The 19,086-nt window shown below is 43.3% G+C and overlaps 1 protein-coding gene across 4 annotated transcripts in view; it reads left to right on the forward strand.

Annotated features, from left to right (window-relative positions):
* LOC121285103 (solute carrier family 40 member 1-like) overlaps positions 1–19,086 on the forward strand; it is a 107,782-nt gene that overhangs the window by 15,258 nt on the left and 73,438 nt on the right. Inside the window, exons 2-3 of one of the 4 annotated variants that reach the window (XM_041201249.1) lie at positions 13,965–14,059; positions 15,210–15,413. Coding sequence is in view for 1 of the 4 variants with exons in the window: in XM_041201245.1 (XP_041057179.1) it covers positions 14,011–14,059 (49 nt within the window). In the remaining 3 variants the exon portion in view is untranslated. Of the gene's footprint in view, positions 1–13,959; positions 15,428–19,086 lie in introns of those variants that run through there. The other 3 variants (XM_041201247.1, XM_041201245.1, XM_041201246.1) reach the window with 3 other exon arrangements.

The following is a 19,086-nucleotide window of genomic DNA, read 5'->3' on the forward strand; positions in this document are numbered from 1 at the left end:
CACCTCTGGTTACATCACCCTTGCAGGCAACAAGTACCAGGGCATTCACATTTGCTGTGTAAAAAAGCCCAAAATCTGTGTCCCTTAGTCCTTGTACCTAATGGGAATAAATTTTCTTTGTCTACCCTATATAATCATGCCATCATCTTGTACACCTTTATCAAATCTCCTCTCTATCTCCTTTGCTCAAAGGAGAATAACCCCAGCAAGATCCCATGTACTTTGTTAACCATTCTCTCAATATGTCCTGGCACCTTCAAAGATCTATGTGCATGAACCATCAACCCTCCCACCTCTGTCCTTGTACTTTTTCAGAACTGTCCCATTTATTCTATATAGTTCATGCTATCCCTTCTGCCAAAATGCATCACTTCTGTATTAAACTGCATCTGCCATCTGTCTGCCTGTTCTGCTAGCCTATGACCTGTTGTATTCGATTGGTATCAGTCTCATTTTTTGCCACACTGCCAGCTTTGGTATCACTGGCAAATTTTAAAATTTTACTCTGCATTCCAATATTCAAGTGATAAATATATTTAGGGGAAAAAAAGCAGTATTCCTGGCACTGACCCTTGGGGAGCACTGTCTACCATCATCCAATCTGAAAAACAGCCATTTAGGATGACTTGCTGTTTTCTATCCTTAAGTCAATTTTTCATCTAAGCTGACACTGACCCTACTATTCCATGAGCCTCAATTTTGTTAACCAGCCTTTCAAGTGATACTTTGTTTTTCTTAAAATCCGTACAGACAACCGCCATTGCATACCCTTTGAAAATTAACCAGGTAATGATATAGGCAATGATAATCAGAATGTTATAGGAAGGGCCAGAGCATTCAAACATGAGTGCATCAGCAAATAAGATCAGAGTAGGCAAAGATGGTAAAAAGACAGAAATAAAGGCTCTTTATCTGAATGATTGCAGCATCTGTAACTGGATGGATGGTTTGAAAGCACAAATAGAAATAAATGAGTATGATATGATAGCCATTACAGAGATATGGTTGCATGATAACCAAGGCTGGGACCTGAATACTCAAGGGTGTTTGCCATTTCGGAAGGGCGAAGGAAAGTAAAGGAAGTGGGGTAGCTCTGTTAACAAAGGATGAAATCAATACAATACTGAGAAATGTTCTTTGTTCAGACGATGAAGATCTAGAATCAGTTTCGGTGGAGATAAGAAATAGCAAAGGAAAGAGGTCAATGGTGCGAATAGTTTATAGGCCCCCTAAAAGTAGCTACACAATAGGATAGAGTATACATCAAGAAATAATGGACGCATGCAAGAAAAGGTACTGCAATAGTCATGAGTAACTTTAATCATCACATCAATTGGACAAATCAAATTGTCAAGATTGCCTGTAGGATGCGTTCATAGAGTGCATTCAGGACAGTTTCTTAGAACAATATGTTCTGGAACCTACCAGGAAACAGCTTATATTGAATCTGGTGATGTGAAATGAGACAGGATTAATTAAAGACCTCATAGTAAAGGATCCTTTCAGCAACAGTGGTCATACCATGATAGAATTTCACATTTAATTTGAGAGTGAGAAATGTGGGTACATGACCAGTGTCTTAAACTTAAATTAAGGCAATTACAAAGGCATGAAGACAGAGTTAGCTAAAGTGGACTGGGCAAATAGGCTCAAAGGGTAGAGAAGCAGGGCAGATATTGAAAGAGATATTTCATAATTCTCAACAAAGAAGTATTCCATTGAGGAAAAAAGACTCTACCAGAAGGATGCACTATCTGTGGCTAACTAATGTTAAGAGTGGTATCAAATTGAAAGAAAAGGTGTACAATGCTGTGAAGATTAGTGGAAACCCAGAAGATTGGGTACGTTTTAGAAACCAGCAAAGGATGACTAAAAAAAAATGAAGAGTGAGAAATTAGAGTCTGAGAGAAAACTAGCAAGAAGTAAAAAACAGACAGTAAAAACTTCTACAAGTAGAGGAGGGAGGCAATGGCGTGGTGGTATTGTTGCTAGACCTGGGTTCGAATCCCACCACATCTGAATGCAATAAAAATCTGGAATTAAGAGTCTAAGTGTCTGGCCTACACTTGCCTTCAGATCCACAGCAATATGGTTGATTCTGAAATGCCCTTTGAAATGCTACAAACCACTACAAAGTCACAAAAAAGGAATGAAACCAGACGGACCACCTGGCACCAACCAAGTCACCAGAAAGTCCTCGACCCTGCAAAGGGGGGTGATAGTGCCAAAATTGGGAGAGCTGTCTCAACAGTCTGACATAATCACCCTTACGGAATCATAGCTTACAGATAATGTCCAAGACACCACCATCACCATCCCATTGGCAGAGGAGGTATACAGTTGGGAGGGAGTTGCCTTAGGAGTCCTCAACGTCGACTCCGGAAATCTCATGACATCACGTCAAGCACTACTGACCGAGCCGGCCAAGTCCTAAAGGACATAGCTGCTAGATTGGGTCTGTGGCAGCGGGTGAGGGAACATACTTGACCTCATCCTATCGTACCTGCCGCAGATGACAGTATTGGTAGGAGTGACCACTGCACAGTCGTTGTGTCCTGGCTTCATATTGAGGCTTCCATCATGTGTGGCACTACCACTGTGCTAAATGGAATAGATTTTGAACAGATTTGGGCATCCATGAGGCACTGTGGGCCAACAGCAACAGCAGAATTATACTTGAACACAATCTGTAACCTCATGGCCCAGCATTTGCCCATTACCATCAAGCCAGGGGATTAACCCTGGTTCAATGAAGAGTGCAGAAGGGCATGCCAGGAGCAGCACTAGGCATACCTAAAAATGAGATGTCAACCTGGTAAAGGCATAAAACAGGACTACTTGTGTGCCAAACAGCATAAGCAGCAAGTGATAGACAGGGCTAAGCGAGCCCACAACCAATGGATCAGATCTAAGCTCTGCAGTCCTGCCACATCCAGTCGTGGATGGTGGTGGACAATTAAACAACTCACTGGAGGAGGAGGCTCCACAAATATCCCATCCTCAATGATGGAGGAGCCCAGCACATCAGTGCAAAAGATAAGGCCACAATCTTCAGCCAGAAATGCCGAGTGGATGATCCATCTCAGCCTCCTCCAGAGGTCCCCAGCATCACAAATGCCAGTCTTCAGCCAATTTAATTCGCTCCACGTGATATCAAGAAATGGCTGAAGGCACTGGATAATGCAAAGGCTATGGGCCCTGACAATATTCCAGACTTGTGCTCCAGAGCTTGCCGCGCCCCTAGCCAAGCTGTTCCAGTACAGCTACAACACTCGCATCTACCCGGCTGTGTGGAAAATTGCTCAGGTATGTCCTGTACACAGAAAGCAGGACAAATCCAACCCAGTCAATTATCGCCCCATCAGTCTGCTCTCCATTGGAAGTAAAGTAATGGAAGGGGTCATCAACAGTGCTATCAAGCGGCACTTGCTTAGCAATAATCTGCTCACTGACGCCCAATTTGGGTTCTGCCAGGGCCACTCAGCTCCTGACCTCATTACAGCCTTGGTTCAAACATGGACAAAAGAGCTGAAGTCCCGAGGTGAGGTGATAGTGATTGCCCTTGACATCACGGCAGCATTTGACCGAGTGTGGCATCAAGGAAGCCTAGCAAAACTGGAGGCAATGGGAATCAGGGAAAAACTCTGCACAAAGGAAAATGATTGCAGTTGTTGGAGGTCAGTCATCTCAGCTCCAGGACTTCACTGCAGGAATTCCTCAGGGTAGTGTACTCGGCCCAGCCATCTTCAGCTGCTTCATCAATGGCCTTCGTTTCATCATAATGTCTGAAGTGGGGATGTTCGCTGATGATTACACAATGTTCAGCACCATTCGCGACTCCTCAGATACTGAAGCAGTCCATATCCAAATGCAGCAAGACCAGGACAGTATCCAGGCTTGGGCTGACAAGTGGCAAGTAACGTTCAAGTCACTCAAGTGTCAGGCAATGACCATCTCCAACAAGAGAGAATCCAACCATCACCCCTTGATATTCATTGGCATTACCATCACTGAATCTCCCACTGTCAACATCCTGGGGGTTACCATTGACTAGAAATTGAACTGGATTAGCCATATTAATACTGTAGCTACAAGAGCAGGTCAGAGGCTAGGAATATTGTGACGAGTAACCCACCTCCTGCCTCCCCAAAACCTGTACATCATCTACAAGGCACAAGTCAGGGGTGTGTTGGAATACTTGCCTGAATAGGTGCAGCTCCCACAACACTCAAGAAACTTGATACCGTCCAGGACAAAGCAGCCCGTTTGATTGGCACTACATCCACAAACATTCACTCCCTCCACCACTGATGTGCAGTAGCAGCAGTGTGTACCATCTACAAGATGCACTGCAGGAATTCACCAAGGCTCCTTCAACAGCACCTTCCAAACCCACAATCACTACCATCTAGAAGGACAAGGGCAGCAGATAGATGGGAACACCGCTACCTAGAAGTTCCCCTCCAAGTCACTCACCATCCTGACTTGGAAATATATTGTTGTTCCTTCACTGTCGCTGTGTCAAAATCCTGGAACTTCCTTCCTAACAGCACTGTGGGCGTAACCACACCACATGAACTGCAGCAGTTCAAGAAGGCAGCTCACCACCACCACCTTCTCAAGGGCAACTAAGGATGGGCAATAAATGCTGGCCCAGCCAGCGAAGTCCACATCCCATGAATGAATAACAAAAAAAGGAAGCGAGTAATTAAAGTGAGCATTGGTCTCTTCGAGGGTGAACTGCGGAATTATTCATGGGAAATGAGGATTAGGTACAGCCTTTGAACAAGTATTTTGTATCCGTCTTCATAGTAGAAGATACAAAAAGATACTATTCCCAAGAATAGTAGAAAATCAAGAGGCATAAGGGAGGGAGGAACTTAAATTAATCACACTTACTGGAGAAAAAGTAATGAGAAAACTAATGGAAATAAAAGCTGATAAGTACCCTGGATCTAATGGTGTGCATCCTATGATATTTTTAAAAAGTGGTAGTAGAGATAATGGATGCATTGGTTGTATTCTTTACAGTGACCATTTTCTTCTTAGTAATAGAAATTTTGTTAAGTAAGGCTATGATGGGATATGGAGCAAAAGGCAGGTAAATGAGGTTGAGATGTAGATCAGCTTTGATTTAATTGACTAACAGAGCAGGCTGGAGTGGCTAAACTCTTGTTCCTATTGTTCCTTTTACTAATAACCAAAATAAGGATTAAAACGAAATAAAATATGCAGCATTCATAACAACATGATTACACCTATCTATTGCCTATTAGAAAGCGGGCCCAACAGCACCAAGTGAGTTGAGGAATCCCACACCAGGCAGTACTGGTTTGTAGCATTCTAAGAGATCTGCACAAGCAGTAAATGTGATGTTTCTGATTGGTTCCTGAAAGTGCATCTTTCTGAATGTGTCTTCCCTTTCTCTGTCTCCCTCAGTGAATGATTCAGTTGCCTCATCAAGAAACTTTGTCAGTGAAATGTATACATATGCCTTCCCATTACAATTTTTTTTGATAGGGCTTCCATTATAAATGTTTGTTTTACAAGAAGCCATTCACAAAATCTTTAATTTTATACTAGTCAATCTCCCAGTGTTGCATACGGGTGTCAAATTTTGTCTGATTACGTTCCTGTGAAGCACTTTGCACTATGTTAAAGGTGTATGTAAATGCAAGTTATTCTTTTATTGTAATCAGGAGCCCAAGTCTGTTTCTGCAATCAAGCTAGGTTAGAGGGCAAGGGATAATGGGGGGAAGGTATGGAAAAAAGAGGAGAAAGGAAAAGGATGCAAAGAAAGTAGAAGAGAAGAAGCAGGAAGGGAAAGGGGAAAATAAAGATGGAGTGGGAAGAAGCTGAAAGGGAGTGTTGGGATGGGGAATGTAAATGGATAGTGGTACGTGGATTAATCATGGACATATCATCCAGTGGGAGGGCAATGTTGCAGATGGGAATTGCAATCAGGTGTTTACTGTAAAAGGGGAAATTGTGCGGTAGAGTAACCAGCGGGAGGAAATTGCAGTCAGTGGTGGATTCAGGGCAAAAGGGATTGGCAGACAATGTGTGCTCTGGAACAGGAAATACATCTAGTGAGGGAAGACTTTGAAATCTCCTTCGTTGGGGCTGAATTAGTGTTAAGAGAAAATGGTCATGTGAATTGCCTGATATACTCTGGACTTAATATCATAAAGTGGTTTCACTGTGCCCAGACTATTCTATTTTATCACTGTTTTCCCTTGTCAATAACTATGCAGTCTCTGTCCTGCTACTTTGAAGGATGGAGAGGCCAGTGGTACTGGGGTATCACGAGTCTTTTGGGACTCTAGGGAGCTTTTAAGTTTTGGGATGACTCTTCAGGTGCAGGAGCAGTCTCGTCTTGTAGTCTGACACCAATTTGAACAGGTAGATGAGGGGCTCGCTGGAAAAGTAACAAGATGTCATAAGCTAGAAGATGGCATCATGAAGGTAGACATTAGTCACACAATGTGTGATAGATTCTGGACTTGAGTAGCAATTGATCAGCAGAAGGGAAGGGCAAAGAATATCCAGAGTAAGAATAATTAACTGGGGGAAAACCAATTTCAGTGGGGTAAGAACGGATTGGGTATGGCCGAATAATTTGGAATCAAAGGTTGGCAGTAAAATGGTAGCTGAACAATGGGCTACCTTCAAAGAAGAGATAGTTCGGGCACAGTCAAGATATATTCCCTCAAAAGGGAAAGGTAAAGCAAACAAAGCCAGAGCTCCCTGGATGACAAAAGAGATAGAAATTAAGATAAAGAAGAAAAAGTGTGTTTATGACAGATATCAGGTAGAAAATACAATTGAGAACCAGGCTGAAGATAGAACAGAGGGGAGCTGAAAAAGCAAATAAGAGAAGCAAAGAGGGAGTATGAAAAGAGACTGGCAGCCAACATGAAAGGGAATCCCCAAAGTCTTTCTAGTCATTTAATGGCAAAAGGAGGAGGAGTAACATTCATGCCAACAAATGCCAGGCAATGACCATCTCCAACATGGATGAGGAAGGGCATTTGACCCATCCTTATTGATCCCTCTGTACTAAATTATTGTAGTTTCCAATTGTTTCTGAAATAATTTCAGGTTTTCACTTGCTTTGTCTGTTTCATACATGGACCATATTATGTGAAGAACAATTTCCTGATATCAGTCCCAAAATTACCATCTTATAAAGCCTCTCTTTATTTTACTATAATTTAATTAAAATAATATTCTGGGCTTACCTTTTCCATTTTGTTAACAAGAGAGAATCCAGCCATCTGCCCATGATACTCAATGGCATTACCATTGCTGAATCCCCCACTATCAACATTGACCGGAAATCGAACTGGACCAGCCATATAAATACTGTGGCTACAAGAGCAGGTCAGAGGCTGGGAATTCTGAGGGGAGTAACTCACCTTCTGACTCTCCACCATCTACAAAGCACAAGCACAAGTGTGATTGAATACTCTCCACTTACCTGGATGAGTGCAGTTCTAACAACACTCAAGAAGCTCAACCCCATCCTGGACAAAGCAGCCGCTTGACTGGCATCCCATCCACCATCTTGAACATTCACTCCATCCATGACCAATACATAGTGGCAGCAGTGCGTACCATCTACAAGATGCACTGCAGCAACTCACCAAGGCTCCTGCAACAGTACATTCCAATCTGTCACCTCTATCACCTAGAAGTACAAGGGCAGCAGATGCATGGAAACACCACAATCTGCAAGTTCCCCAACACCCTGACATGGAACCATTTCGTCATTCCTTCACTGTCGCTGGGTCAAAATACTGGATGTACCTACATCACATGGACTACAGCAGTTCAAGAAGGCAGCTCAGCACCACCTTCTCAAAGTCAGGGATGAGCAATAAATGCTGGCCTTGCCAGCGATACTCACATCCAATGAATGAATACAATCAAAAAAAGAGCTGATTAAGGACCAATAAGGACATTTATGCATGGAGGCAGAACGCATAGCTTACGATATTAAATGAATCAAGAATCAAGGACATTCAAGGAATCTAGGACAAGAACAAAAGACAGAAAGGGGAATAAGAAAAGTGAGGCAGAGAAATCAAGGGCAAGAATCAAACAGGGCCTCAGTGAAAAATAGTGAGAACAGGATAAGTAATGTTAAAAAGACAAACCTTAAGGCTTTGCATCTTAATGCAAGGAACATTTGCAATAAAGTGGATGAATTAACCGCACAAATAGGTAAACAGGTATGATATAGTCGGCATTATGGAGACATGAGAGCAGGGTGACCAGGGAAGGGAACTGAACATCCAGGGGTGTTCAGTATTTCGGAAGGACAGACAAAAAGGAAATGGTGGTGGAGTTGCATTGCTGGTTAAAGGGGAAATTAATGCAATTGTGAGGAAAGATATTAGCTCCGATGATGTGGAATCTGTATGGGTAGAGCTGAGAAACACTAAGGGGCAAAAAACGTTAGTGGGGGTTGTATATAGACCCCCAAACTATAGTGGTGATGTTGGGAATGGCATTAAACAGGAAATCAAAGAGGCACGCAGTAAAGGAACATCAATAATTATGGGTGACTTTAATCTGCATACAGCTTGGGCAAATCAAATTAGTAACAATACCATAGAGGAGGAATTCCTGGAGTGTATGCGGGATGGTTTTCTGGACCAATATGTTGAGGAACCCACTAGAGAACAGGCCATCCTAGACTGGGTATTGTGTAAGGAGAAAGGAATAATTGGCAATCTAGTTGTGCGAGGCCCTTTGGGGATGAGCGACTAGAATATGATAGAATTCTTCATCAAGATGGAGAGTGACATAGTTGATTCTGAGACTAGAGTCCTGAATCTTAATAAAGGAAACTACGATGGTATGAGGCGCATGTTGGCTATGATGGATTGGGAAACGTTACTTAAAGGGATGACGGTGGATAGACAAAGGCAAACGTTCAAACAGCACATGGGTGAACTGCAACAATTGTTTATTCCTGTCTGGCGCAAAAGTAAAATAGGAAAGGTGGCCAAACCATGGCTTACAAGGGAAATTAGAGATAGTATTAGATCCAAGGAAGAAGCATACAAATTGGCCAGAAAAACCAACAGACCTGAGGATCGGTAGCACTTTAGAATTCAGCAAAGGAGGACCAAGGGATCGATTAAGAACGGGAAAATGGAATACAAGAGTAAGCTTGTGGGGAACATAAAAACTGACTAAAAGTTTCTATAGGTATGTGAAGAGAAAAAGATTGGTGAAGACAAATGTAGGTCCCTTACAGTCTGAAACAGGGGAATTTATAATGGGGAACAAAGAAATGGCTAACCAACTAAATACATACTATGGTTTTGTCTTCACAAAGGAGGACACAAATAACATACCAGAAATGTTGGGGAACACAGGGTTTAGTGAGAGGGAGGAACTGAAAGAAATCAGTATTGGTAGGGAAATGCTGTTGGAGAAATTATTGGGATTGAAGGCTGATAAATCCCCAGGACCTGATAATCTACATCCCGGAGTACTTAAGGAAGTGGCCCTAGGAATAGTGGATGCATTGGTGGTCATCTTCCAAGATTCTATAGACTCTGGAACAGTTCCTACAGATTGGAGGGTAGCTAATGTAATCCCACTATTTAAAAAGGGAGGTAGAGAGAAAACGGGGAATTTTAGACCAGTCAGCCCGACGTCGGTAATGGGGAAAATTCTAGAGTCCAGTATAAAAGATTTAATAGCTGAACACGTGGAAAACAGTGGCAGAATCGGACAGAGTCAGTATGGATTTACGAAAAGGAAAACATGCTTGACAAATCTGCTGGAATTTTTCGAGAATGTAACTAGTAGAGTTGATGAGGGGGAGCCAGTGGATGTGGTTTATTTGGACTTTCAGAAGGCTTACGACTAAGTCCCACATAAGAGATTAGCATGTAAAATTAAAGCACATGGGATCGGGGCTAGTGTATTGAGATGGATAGAAAACTGGTTGGCAGACAGGAAACCAAGAGTAGGAATAAACGGGTCTTTTTCCGAATGGCAGGCAGTAACTAGTGGGGTACCACAGGGATCGGTGCTGACACCCCAGCTATTCACATTATATATTAATGATTTAGATGAGGGAGCTAAATGTACTATCTCCAAATTTGCAGATGACACAAAGCTGGGAGGGAAGGTGAGCTGTGAGGAGGATGCAGAGATGCTTCAGGGTGATTTGGACAAGCTGAGTGAGTGGGCAAATGCATGCCAGATGGATAAATGTGAGGTTATCCACTTTGGTAGCAAAATCTGAATGGCTATAAATTGAGAGAGGGGAATGTGCAACGGGACCTGGGTGTCCTCGTACACCAGTCATTGAAGGTAAGCATACAGGTGCAGCAGGCAGTAAAGAAGGCAAATGGTATGTTGGCCTTCATAGCGAGAGCATTCGAGTACAGGAGCAGGGATGTCTTGCTGCAATTATACAGGGCCTTGGCGAGACCATACTTGGAATATTATGTGCAGTTTTGGTCTTCTTATCTGAGGAAGGATGTTCTTGCTAAAGAGGGAGTGCAGCAAGGGTTTATCAGATTGATTCCTGGGATGGCGGGACTGACATTCCTGGGATGGAGAGATTGAGTCGGTTAGGATTATATTCACTGGAGTTCAGAAGGATGAGGGGGGAATCTCACAGAAATTCTAACATGACTAGACAGGGTAGATGCAGGAAGGATGTTCCCGATGGCGGGGGAGTCCAGAACCAGGGGTCACAGTCTGAGGAAACGGGGTAGACCATTTAGGACTGAGATGAGACGAAATTTCTTCACCCAGAGAGTGGTGAGCCTGTGGGATTCACTACCACAGAAAGTAGTTGAGGCCAAAACATTGTATGTTTTCAAGAAGGAGTTAGATATAGCTCTTGGGGTGAAAGGGATGAAAAGATATGGAGAGAAAGTGGGACCAGGCTGTTGAGTTGGATGATCATCCATGATCATAATGAATAGTGAAGCAGGCAGGAAGGGCCGAATGGCTTACTCCTGCTCCTATTTTCTGTTTCTATGAATACTTATCATCCACTTAAAGTGAATAAGGCACCAGGACCAGATGAGATACATCCAAGGATACTGAAGGAAGTGAGATTGAAAATTGTGGAGGCACTGGCCATAATTTCTCAGTTTTCCTTAGACTCGGGGGGCTGGTGCCTGCGGGCTGGAGAATTGCAGCCCAGCAACTATAGGCCAGTCAGTTTAACTTCGCTGGTGAGGAAACTTCTAGAAACAACAAGTCGCAATAAAATGAATAGTCAAATGGGCAAATGCAGGTTAATTATAGAAAGCCAGCATGGACTTATTAAGGGAAAATCATTTTTAACTAACTTGCTGGAGTTTTTTGAAGATATGACAAGAGAGGGTTGATAAGGCAGTTCAGTTAGTGTGGTATAAATGAACTCTCAAAAGGCATTTGATACAGTGCCACACAACAGATTTATGAGCAGTGTTATGATCCCAGCTGAGGTTACCCCTGGACAAGCCTGATCCCAGAGTGGAATCCAGCTTGATAAATCCTAACTTTTAATTTGTTTGTTTAGGTACGTGGAGAAGGGCTACTGAACAGAGTCACCAAAGTCAGCTAATGAACTTTCAATAGCTAATGAACTTCTAATAAAAGCATAAAACATTTATTAAACAAGATTAACTATATTACAATATTCCTTCACCCACAACCATACCTTTACAGATATATACAGATTCATAAGGATAACACATGTTACAAAAGCTATCTTATTCTCTAATGTTAACAGTAAGCACAGCCCATGGAAACCAACTGGTGACCGGTCATCAGTCACACCTCACATTGAAACGAAGTGACAGATGGCACCCCAGACAGATGCTATGGATCTCTCATTAACTCCCCCAGACACATGTCACACCATGAGCCAACCGGTCTCACTGAACTCCGTCTTTCACACGAGGGTTTCCAGTCTCCACTTTCCAAGAACTCGCCTTGGAATCTTCTCCCAAACCTATGCTTTCTTTCAATGCCTTCTGCAAAGGTTCACCTCCAGGGTTTTGAACTCTCCTTCTGATGTGCCTCTTCCCTGTGTTACCACATGCAATCAAGCTTTCTTCCATGCACTCCCTCTCACTGACTCAGCCATCAACTGTACACAACTGTTTCACATGTCCATAGCAAAGAGTTACAGACCTTCAGCTGTCTCTCCTGACCTTCTTGCCTCTAGCAAGCTGTTCTCACTTTAAATCTGCTTTCTGCAGCTTTTGTCCCTTTAAATCTGAAGCTTGCAGCCTTTCTCTTTGCCCTTCACTCTTAACTTCATTAGCAGGACCTTTTCCAGGTTCGTGTCCTTCCCTTGACTAGAAGGTCTGCTTGAGACTTTCCCCTGTTCCACTCTCCTGGATTCTTGGGGACATTCTTCTTCAGCTTGGGACTGGCTATCTGTCCCTATCACTGCAGTCTCTCCTTGGCAGCTACTTTCAACCAACTTTAGCTTGGAACTGGCTAGCTGCCCCTTCTAGGTATCTAGATATCTCCTTCTGCCTGGCAGCTGTCTTCAAAAACTGAATTCAAACTGCTTTTCTAGTTGTGTGTGTGTCTGTGGAAAGGACCTGTCTTTCTGGACCCCTGTTGCTCGGCAACAGCACTTTTTTTCTACACTTGTTTGTTTAACTTAGCTGCAACATTCGTAAAATTCTCATTAGAAATGCAAGCTCCTTTTAAAGTGAAAATAAAATTCAATTTAACCTTTCTTAACACAGATACAGAAATACAAATCAAACTTAAACACTCAAGCTAAAACTCATTCCTAACACCCGCAAATACAAATATAAAACTTACTTAAACTGTCTCTATTTCCCAACAAAAGTTATGGCTCATGGAATAAAAGGGACAGTAGTAACATGGATACGGGATTGGCTGAGTGACAGGAAACAGAAGAGTAGTGATTAATGTATGTTTCACGGGCTGGAGGAAGGTTTGTAGTGGAGTTTCCCTGGGGTTGGTGTTAGGACTCTTGCTCTTTCTGATATATATTGATGACCTAGACCTTGGTGTACAGGGCATAATTTCAGAGTTTGTAATGATATGAAACTTGGAAGCATTCTGAACGGTGAGGAGGATAGTGTCGAACTTCAATAGGACATAGACAAAGTGGCGGAATGTGCAGACAGGTGGCAGATGAAGTTCAATTCAGAGAAGTGTGAAGCGGTTAATTTTTGTGGGAAAAACATGGAGAAACAATATAAAATAAAGGGTACAACTTTTAAAGGGGGTGCAGGAGCAGAAGGGCTTAAGTGCATAAGTCACTGAAGGTGGCAGGACAGGTTGACAGTGCAGTTAATAAAGTATACAGTATTTTTTAAATAGGGGCATGGAGCACAAGAGCCTGGAGATTATGTTGAGTAGGACACTAGAATGACCTCAGCTACAGCATTGTGTCCAGTGCTGCACTTTAGGAAGAATGTGAAGGCATTGGAGAGAGTGCATAAGTTCCAGGGATGAGGAACTTCCATTATGAAGATAGATTGGAGAAATTGGGACTGATTTCCTTGGAGAAGAGAAGGCTGAGAGGAGATTTGATATACTTATTCAAATTCATGAGGGGTCTGGACAGAGTAGATAGGGAGAAACGGTTCCCACTTGTGAAAGGATCTGGAATAAGAGGGCACAGATTTAACATAATTGGTAAAAGAAGCAAAAGTGACATGAAAAAAATTTCACGCAGTGAGTGGTTGGGATTTGGATTGTATTGTCTTGAGTGTGGTGGAGGCAGGTTCAGTTGAAGCATTCAAAAGGGAATTAGACAGTGTTCTAAAAAAGGAAGAATGTTCAGGGTTACAAGGAGAAAATGGGAGAATGGCACTAAATAAATTGCTCCTTCGAAGAGCTGGTGCAGACAAGGGCTGAATGGCTTCCTTATGATTCTGAGCTAATTATTCCTATACATAGATAAAACTGAGTACATAAGGCATTTCCTTTTCTTTCATCCTCAGCTTGCAAGACATCTTGGATATCATTCTGCCAGATCTGCAATTACATATGTGTTGCATAACCCATGTCTCCTCTGCAAAATTGCATTTCAAACAAGGTATGCCATTCTTTACACAAGGTTACATGTTCTGTCAGAGAGATCTCCGAGGCTCTCGATGTCAGGTGGATTAAAAGCATCTTTTCCAATAGACGGAGAAAAGGAGGACGAGATAGTATGAGGCTTCATCCGCATTGACGGCTTTTCCAGCCAGCAAGTCAGTATAGACTGTACCCACATTGCCTTGTGGCCTCACTGTCAACATCCTGGCATCTCCAGCTTATTTATGACCACAGCAGCATGTCACGGAGGTTTGTACCTGATTTTCCAACAGCAGTTACAAATTACATTCATCCTCTATGCTCCTCCTATTGTAACCAGACCGCCAGGTCACATGCTGGTTGCTGGACAACAACGGTGGTCCCCATCAGACATAGCTCATAACTCCAGTCAAAAAGCCAGGCTTTTTGTTTCAGACCTGGCCTACATCTAGAGGTTTTACACCACAAAAATGTAACTGAGCAGACAGTCAACATCCTCAATCAACACATCCACTATCTAGACTCTTCAGGAGGAACTTTCCCACATGGCTCCTGTACAAAATTTGTTGTTATTTGCTGCATAACGTTGCCATCATGAGGGACCAGCCATTACACGACTTTAGTTACAAAATGTGCAGGAGGGGAGTGGAAGGAAGAAGAGGAGGAAGAACTTGAGCAGCATTAACCCCACCAGTGCTCCTGGCTATGAGAGCTCTTCAAGAATTGCTAATCCACGAGTGCTTCAACTGGACGACCCTGCCCATCCTAACTACAACAGTCCTGAAAAGTTTAGCATTTCCATCCTTACAATGATCAGCCAGTTGCTTTCCTTCAGACTGGCTTTATGGTTCTTGCTATCATTTCACTACAAATATTAAAACCAACGCCAAATCCAGAACTTAAAAAGAAGTAGCTGCTGAGTTAGTAGATGCATTGGTTTTAATTTTTCAAAATTCCCAAGACTCTGGAAATGTCCCATCATATTGGAAAATAGTGAATATAAATCCTCTATTCAAGATAGGGGGTGTTACAGAAAGCAGGAAACTACAGGCCAGTTAGCTTAACATCTATCATGGGGGAAATTCTGGGATCTATTATTAAGGTAGATACAGTCGGATACTTAGAAAATCTCAATGCAATCAGACAGAGTCAACCTGTTTTTTTGAAAGGAAAATTGGAGCCTGGCAAGAGTGTTCTGCAGTCAGCATCGTTGTGAAGCAGTCTGGGAAGAGTGTCCTGCAGTCAGCATCATGGTGATACAATCTGGGAAGAGTGTCTCGCAGTCAGCATTACGGTGAAACAGTCTGGGAAGAGCGTCCTGCATTCAGCATCGCAGCGAATCGGTCACTTCAAAAAGTAACTTCAGCACACAGGTGAGAGCTGATTGGTGAGTGGGTAAGTGTTTTTCTCCAGTTTAAAACAGATTAAGCTAAGGAAAGGTAAGGGTTCTAGTTTTTTATGAAAAATACATAAATAAATTAACATTTTTTTACTGTACTTAACTTGAAGAAAGGGTTTTTTTTCAACTAGAGACATGGCAGGGCAGCTCAGTCCTGTGTTATGTACCGCCTGCAACATGTGGGAAGTCCAAGACACTCTGCGCTCTGACCGACCACGTGTGCAGGAAGTGCCACCAGCTGCAGCTACTTGAGCTCTGAGTTTCGGAGCTTGAGCGGCAGCTGGAGGCACTGAGGTGCATCCGCGAGGCTGAGAGTTTCATGGATAGCACGTTTTTAGATGTGGCCACCCCACATCTTGCGGAAGTGCAGACAGAGAGGTAATGGGTGACCATCAGTCAGAAGAAAGGTGTCAGGCAGGTAGTCAGGAAATCCCCAAGGTGCATCACGCTCCAGAACCATTTTCCTGTGCTGGAAAACAGTGAGAGTGACAGTTCCTCTGGGGAGTGCAGCCACGCTCATGGCACTATGAGTGGCTCAGCTGCACAGAGGGGGAGGGAAAAGAGGGGAAGAGCAATAGTGGTGGGAGGGAAAAGAGGGGAAGAGCAATAGTGGTAGGAGACTCGATAGTCAGGGGAACAGACAGGCGTTTCTGCAGCCGTAGACATGACTCCAGGATGGTATGTTTCCTCCCTGATGCCAGGGTCAAGGATGTCACTGAATGGCTGCAAGGCATTCTAAAGGGGGAGGGCAAACAGACAGAGATTGTGGTACATGTTGGTACCAACGTCATATGTAGAAAGAGGGATGAGGTCCTGCAAGCAGAATTTAGGGAGCTAGGAAACAGACTGAAAAACAGGACCTCAAAGGTAGTAATCTCTGGATTACTTCTGGTGCCACGTGCTAGTGAGTATAGAAATAGGAGGTTAGTCCAGATGAATGCATGGCTGGAAAGATGGTGCAGGAGGGAGGGCTTTAGATTTCTGGGACACTGGGACTGTTTCTGGGGGCGGTGGGACCTGTACAAGACAGATGGTTTGCACCTGAACTGGAATGGGGCCAACATCCATGCGGGGAGGTTTGCTAATGCTGGTGGGGAGGGTTCAAACTAACTTGGCAGGGGGATGGGATCCTGAGAGGAGGTTCAGGGGGAGGCGCACAGCCAAAATTAGAAGAGAGACCAAGTGAGTCTGGAAGGCAGAGAAATTATAGGCCACTTAAGGCACAAGGGAGTTTGGCAAGGTTGGATGGTATTTATTTTAATGCAAGGAGCCTGACAAATAAGGGAGATAAGTTGAGGGCACAAATTAACACATGGAAGTATGATGTCATTGCTGTCACAAGACATCATTGAGAGAGGGGCAAGATTGGCAGCTCAATATTCCAGGATATAGAGTCTTCAGGTGAGACAGGGAAGGAGGTAAAAAGGGAGGGTGTATCGCAATATTGATCAAAGAATCAATTGCAGCAGTAAGGAGGGATGACATCTTAGAAGGCTCCTCAAATGAAGTCATATGGGTAGAACTGAAAAACAAAAAAGGAGCAATCACATTGCTGGGAGTGTACTACAGGCCCCCAAACAATCAGCAAGAAATAGAAGAGCAGATATATTGCCAAATTTCAGAGAAATGCAAAAATAATAGGGTAGTAATAATGGGGGATTTCAACTTCCCCAACATTAACTGGGTTAGTTATAGTGTGATAGGTTTAGAGGGAGCAGAATTCTTAAAATGCATCCAGGAGAGCTTTTTAAGCCATTATGTAGAAGGTCGTACAAGAGAGGGGGCAGTCCTGAATTCAATTTTAGGGAATGTAGCCAGGCAAGTGGTAGAGGTATCAGTAGGGGAACATTTTGCAGATAGTGATCATAACTCTGTTAGATTCAAGGTTGTTATGGAGGAGGACAAGGATGGGCCAGAAATCAGAGTTCTAAATTGGGGGAAAGCCGATTTTAATAAGATCAGATATGATTTGGCCAGAGTGGAATGGGAACAGCTACTTTTAGGTAAATCTGCGTCAGAGCAGTGGGACTCATTCAAGAAGGAAACAGGGAGAGTACAGGACCAACATATTCCAGTAAAGACAAAGGATGGGACCAACAAATCCAGGGAACCCTGGACATTGAGGGATATACAGGATTGATAAAGAGAAAAGGGGAGGCTTATGGCAGATACCGAGGACTCAAAACAGCAGAACCCTAGGGGAGTATAGAATGTGTAGGGGGGAACTTAAAAGGAAATTAGGAGAGCAAAAAGGAGGCATGAAAAAATATTGGCTGATAAAATAAAGGAAAATCCAAAGTTTTTTTAAAAGTACATTAAGAGTGAGAGGATAACTAGGGAAAGAGTAGGGCCCATTAAGTACCATAGTGGTAATTTGTGTGTGGAGCCGGAAGACATAGGTAGGGTTCTACTTTGTGTCGATGTTCACAAGTGAGAGGGACGACGTGGGTATGGAAGTCAGGCAGAAGGACTGTGATATAATTAAAGAAATTAGCACATAAAGGGAGGAGGTTCTATGTGGTCTGGCAGGCTTAAAAGTAGATAAATCTCCAGGCCCAGATGAAATGTATCTGAGGCTGTTGAGTGAGGCAAGGAAGGAGATAGCAGGGGCGCTGGCAATAATTTTCAATACCTCTCTGGCCACAGGAGAGGTGCCAGAAGACTGCAGGTTAGCGAATGTGATACTATTATTCAAGAAGGGAGGAAGGGATAAACCAGAGAATTATAGGCAGTCAGTCTAACCTCTGTGGTGGGGAAACTATTGGAAGCAATTCCGAGGGACAGAATTAATCTACGCTTGGAGAGGCAGGGATTAATCAAGGACAGTCAGCATGGTTTTGTTAAGGGGATGTCGTGTCTGACCAATTTGATTGAATTTTTCGAAGAGGTGACCAGGTGTGTAGATGAGGGCAATGCATTTGACGTAGTCTACTTGGACTTAAGCAAGGTTTTTGATAAGGTCCCACATGGGAGACTGATAACGAAGGTAGGAGCCTTTGGGATCCAAGGCAATTTGGCAAATTGGATCCAGAATTGGCTGAGTGGCAGGAAGCAGAGGGTGATGTTCGAGGGTTGTTTTTGTGACTGGATGCCTGTGTCGAGTGGGGCTCCACAGGAATCGGTGTTGGGTCCCTTGCTGTTTGTGGTATATATAAACAATTTAGACTTGAATGTAGGAGGATTGATCAGTAAGTTTGCGGATGACACGAAAATTGGTGGGGTGGTAAATAGTGAGAAAGATAGCCTTAGATTACAGGAGAGTGTAGATGGGCTGGTCAGATGGGTTGATCAGTGGCAAATGGAATTTAATCCTGATAAGTGTGAGGTAACGCACTTGGGCAGGACAAACAAGGCATGGGAATACACGATGAATGGTAGGCCCCTGGGAAGTACCGAGGATCAGAGGGACCTTGGTGTACATGTCCACTGGTCCCTTAAGGTAGCGGGATAGGTAGATAAGATGGTTAAGAAGGCATATGGGATACTTGCCTTTATTAGCCGAGGCATAGAATGTAAGAGCAGGGAGGTAATGCTGGAACTGTATAAAACGCTGTTTAGGCCACAGTTAGAGTGTTACTTGCAGTTCTGGAATCTGCATCATAGGAAGGATGTGATTGCACTAGAGAGAGTGCAGAGGAGATTTACCA

The sequence above is a fragment of the Carcharodon carcharias genome, chromosome 12 (genome assembly GCF_017639515.1).
Source record: "Carcharodon carcharias isolate sCarCar2 chromosome 12, sCarCar2.pri, whole genome shotgun sequence".
Lineage (NCBI taxonomy): Eukaryota > Metazoa > Chordata > Chondrichthyes > Lamniformes > Lamnidae > Carcharodon > Carcharodon carcharias.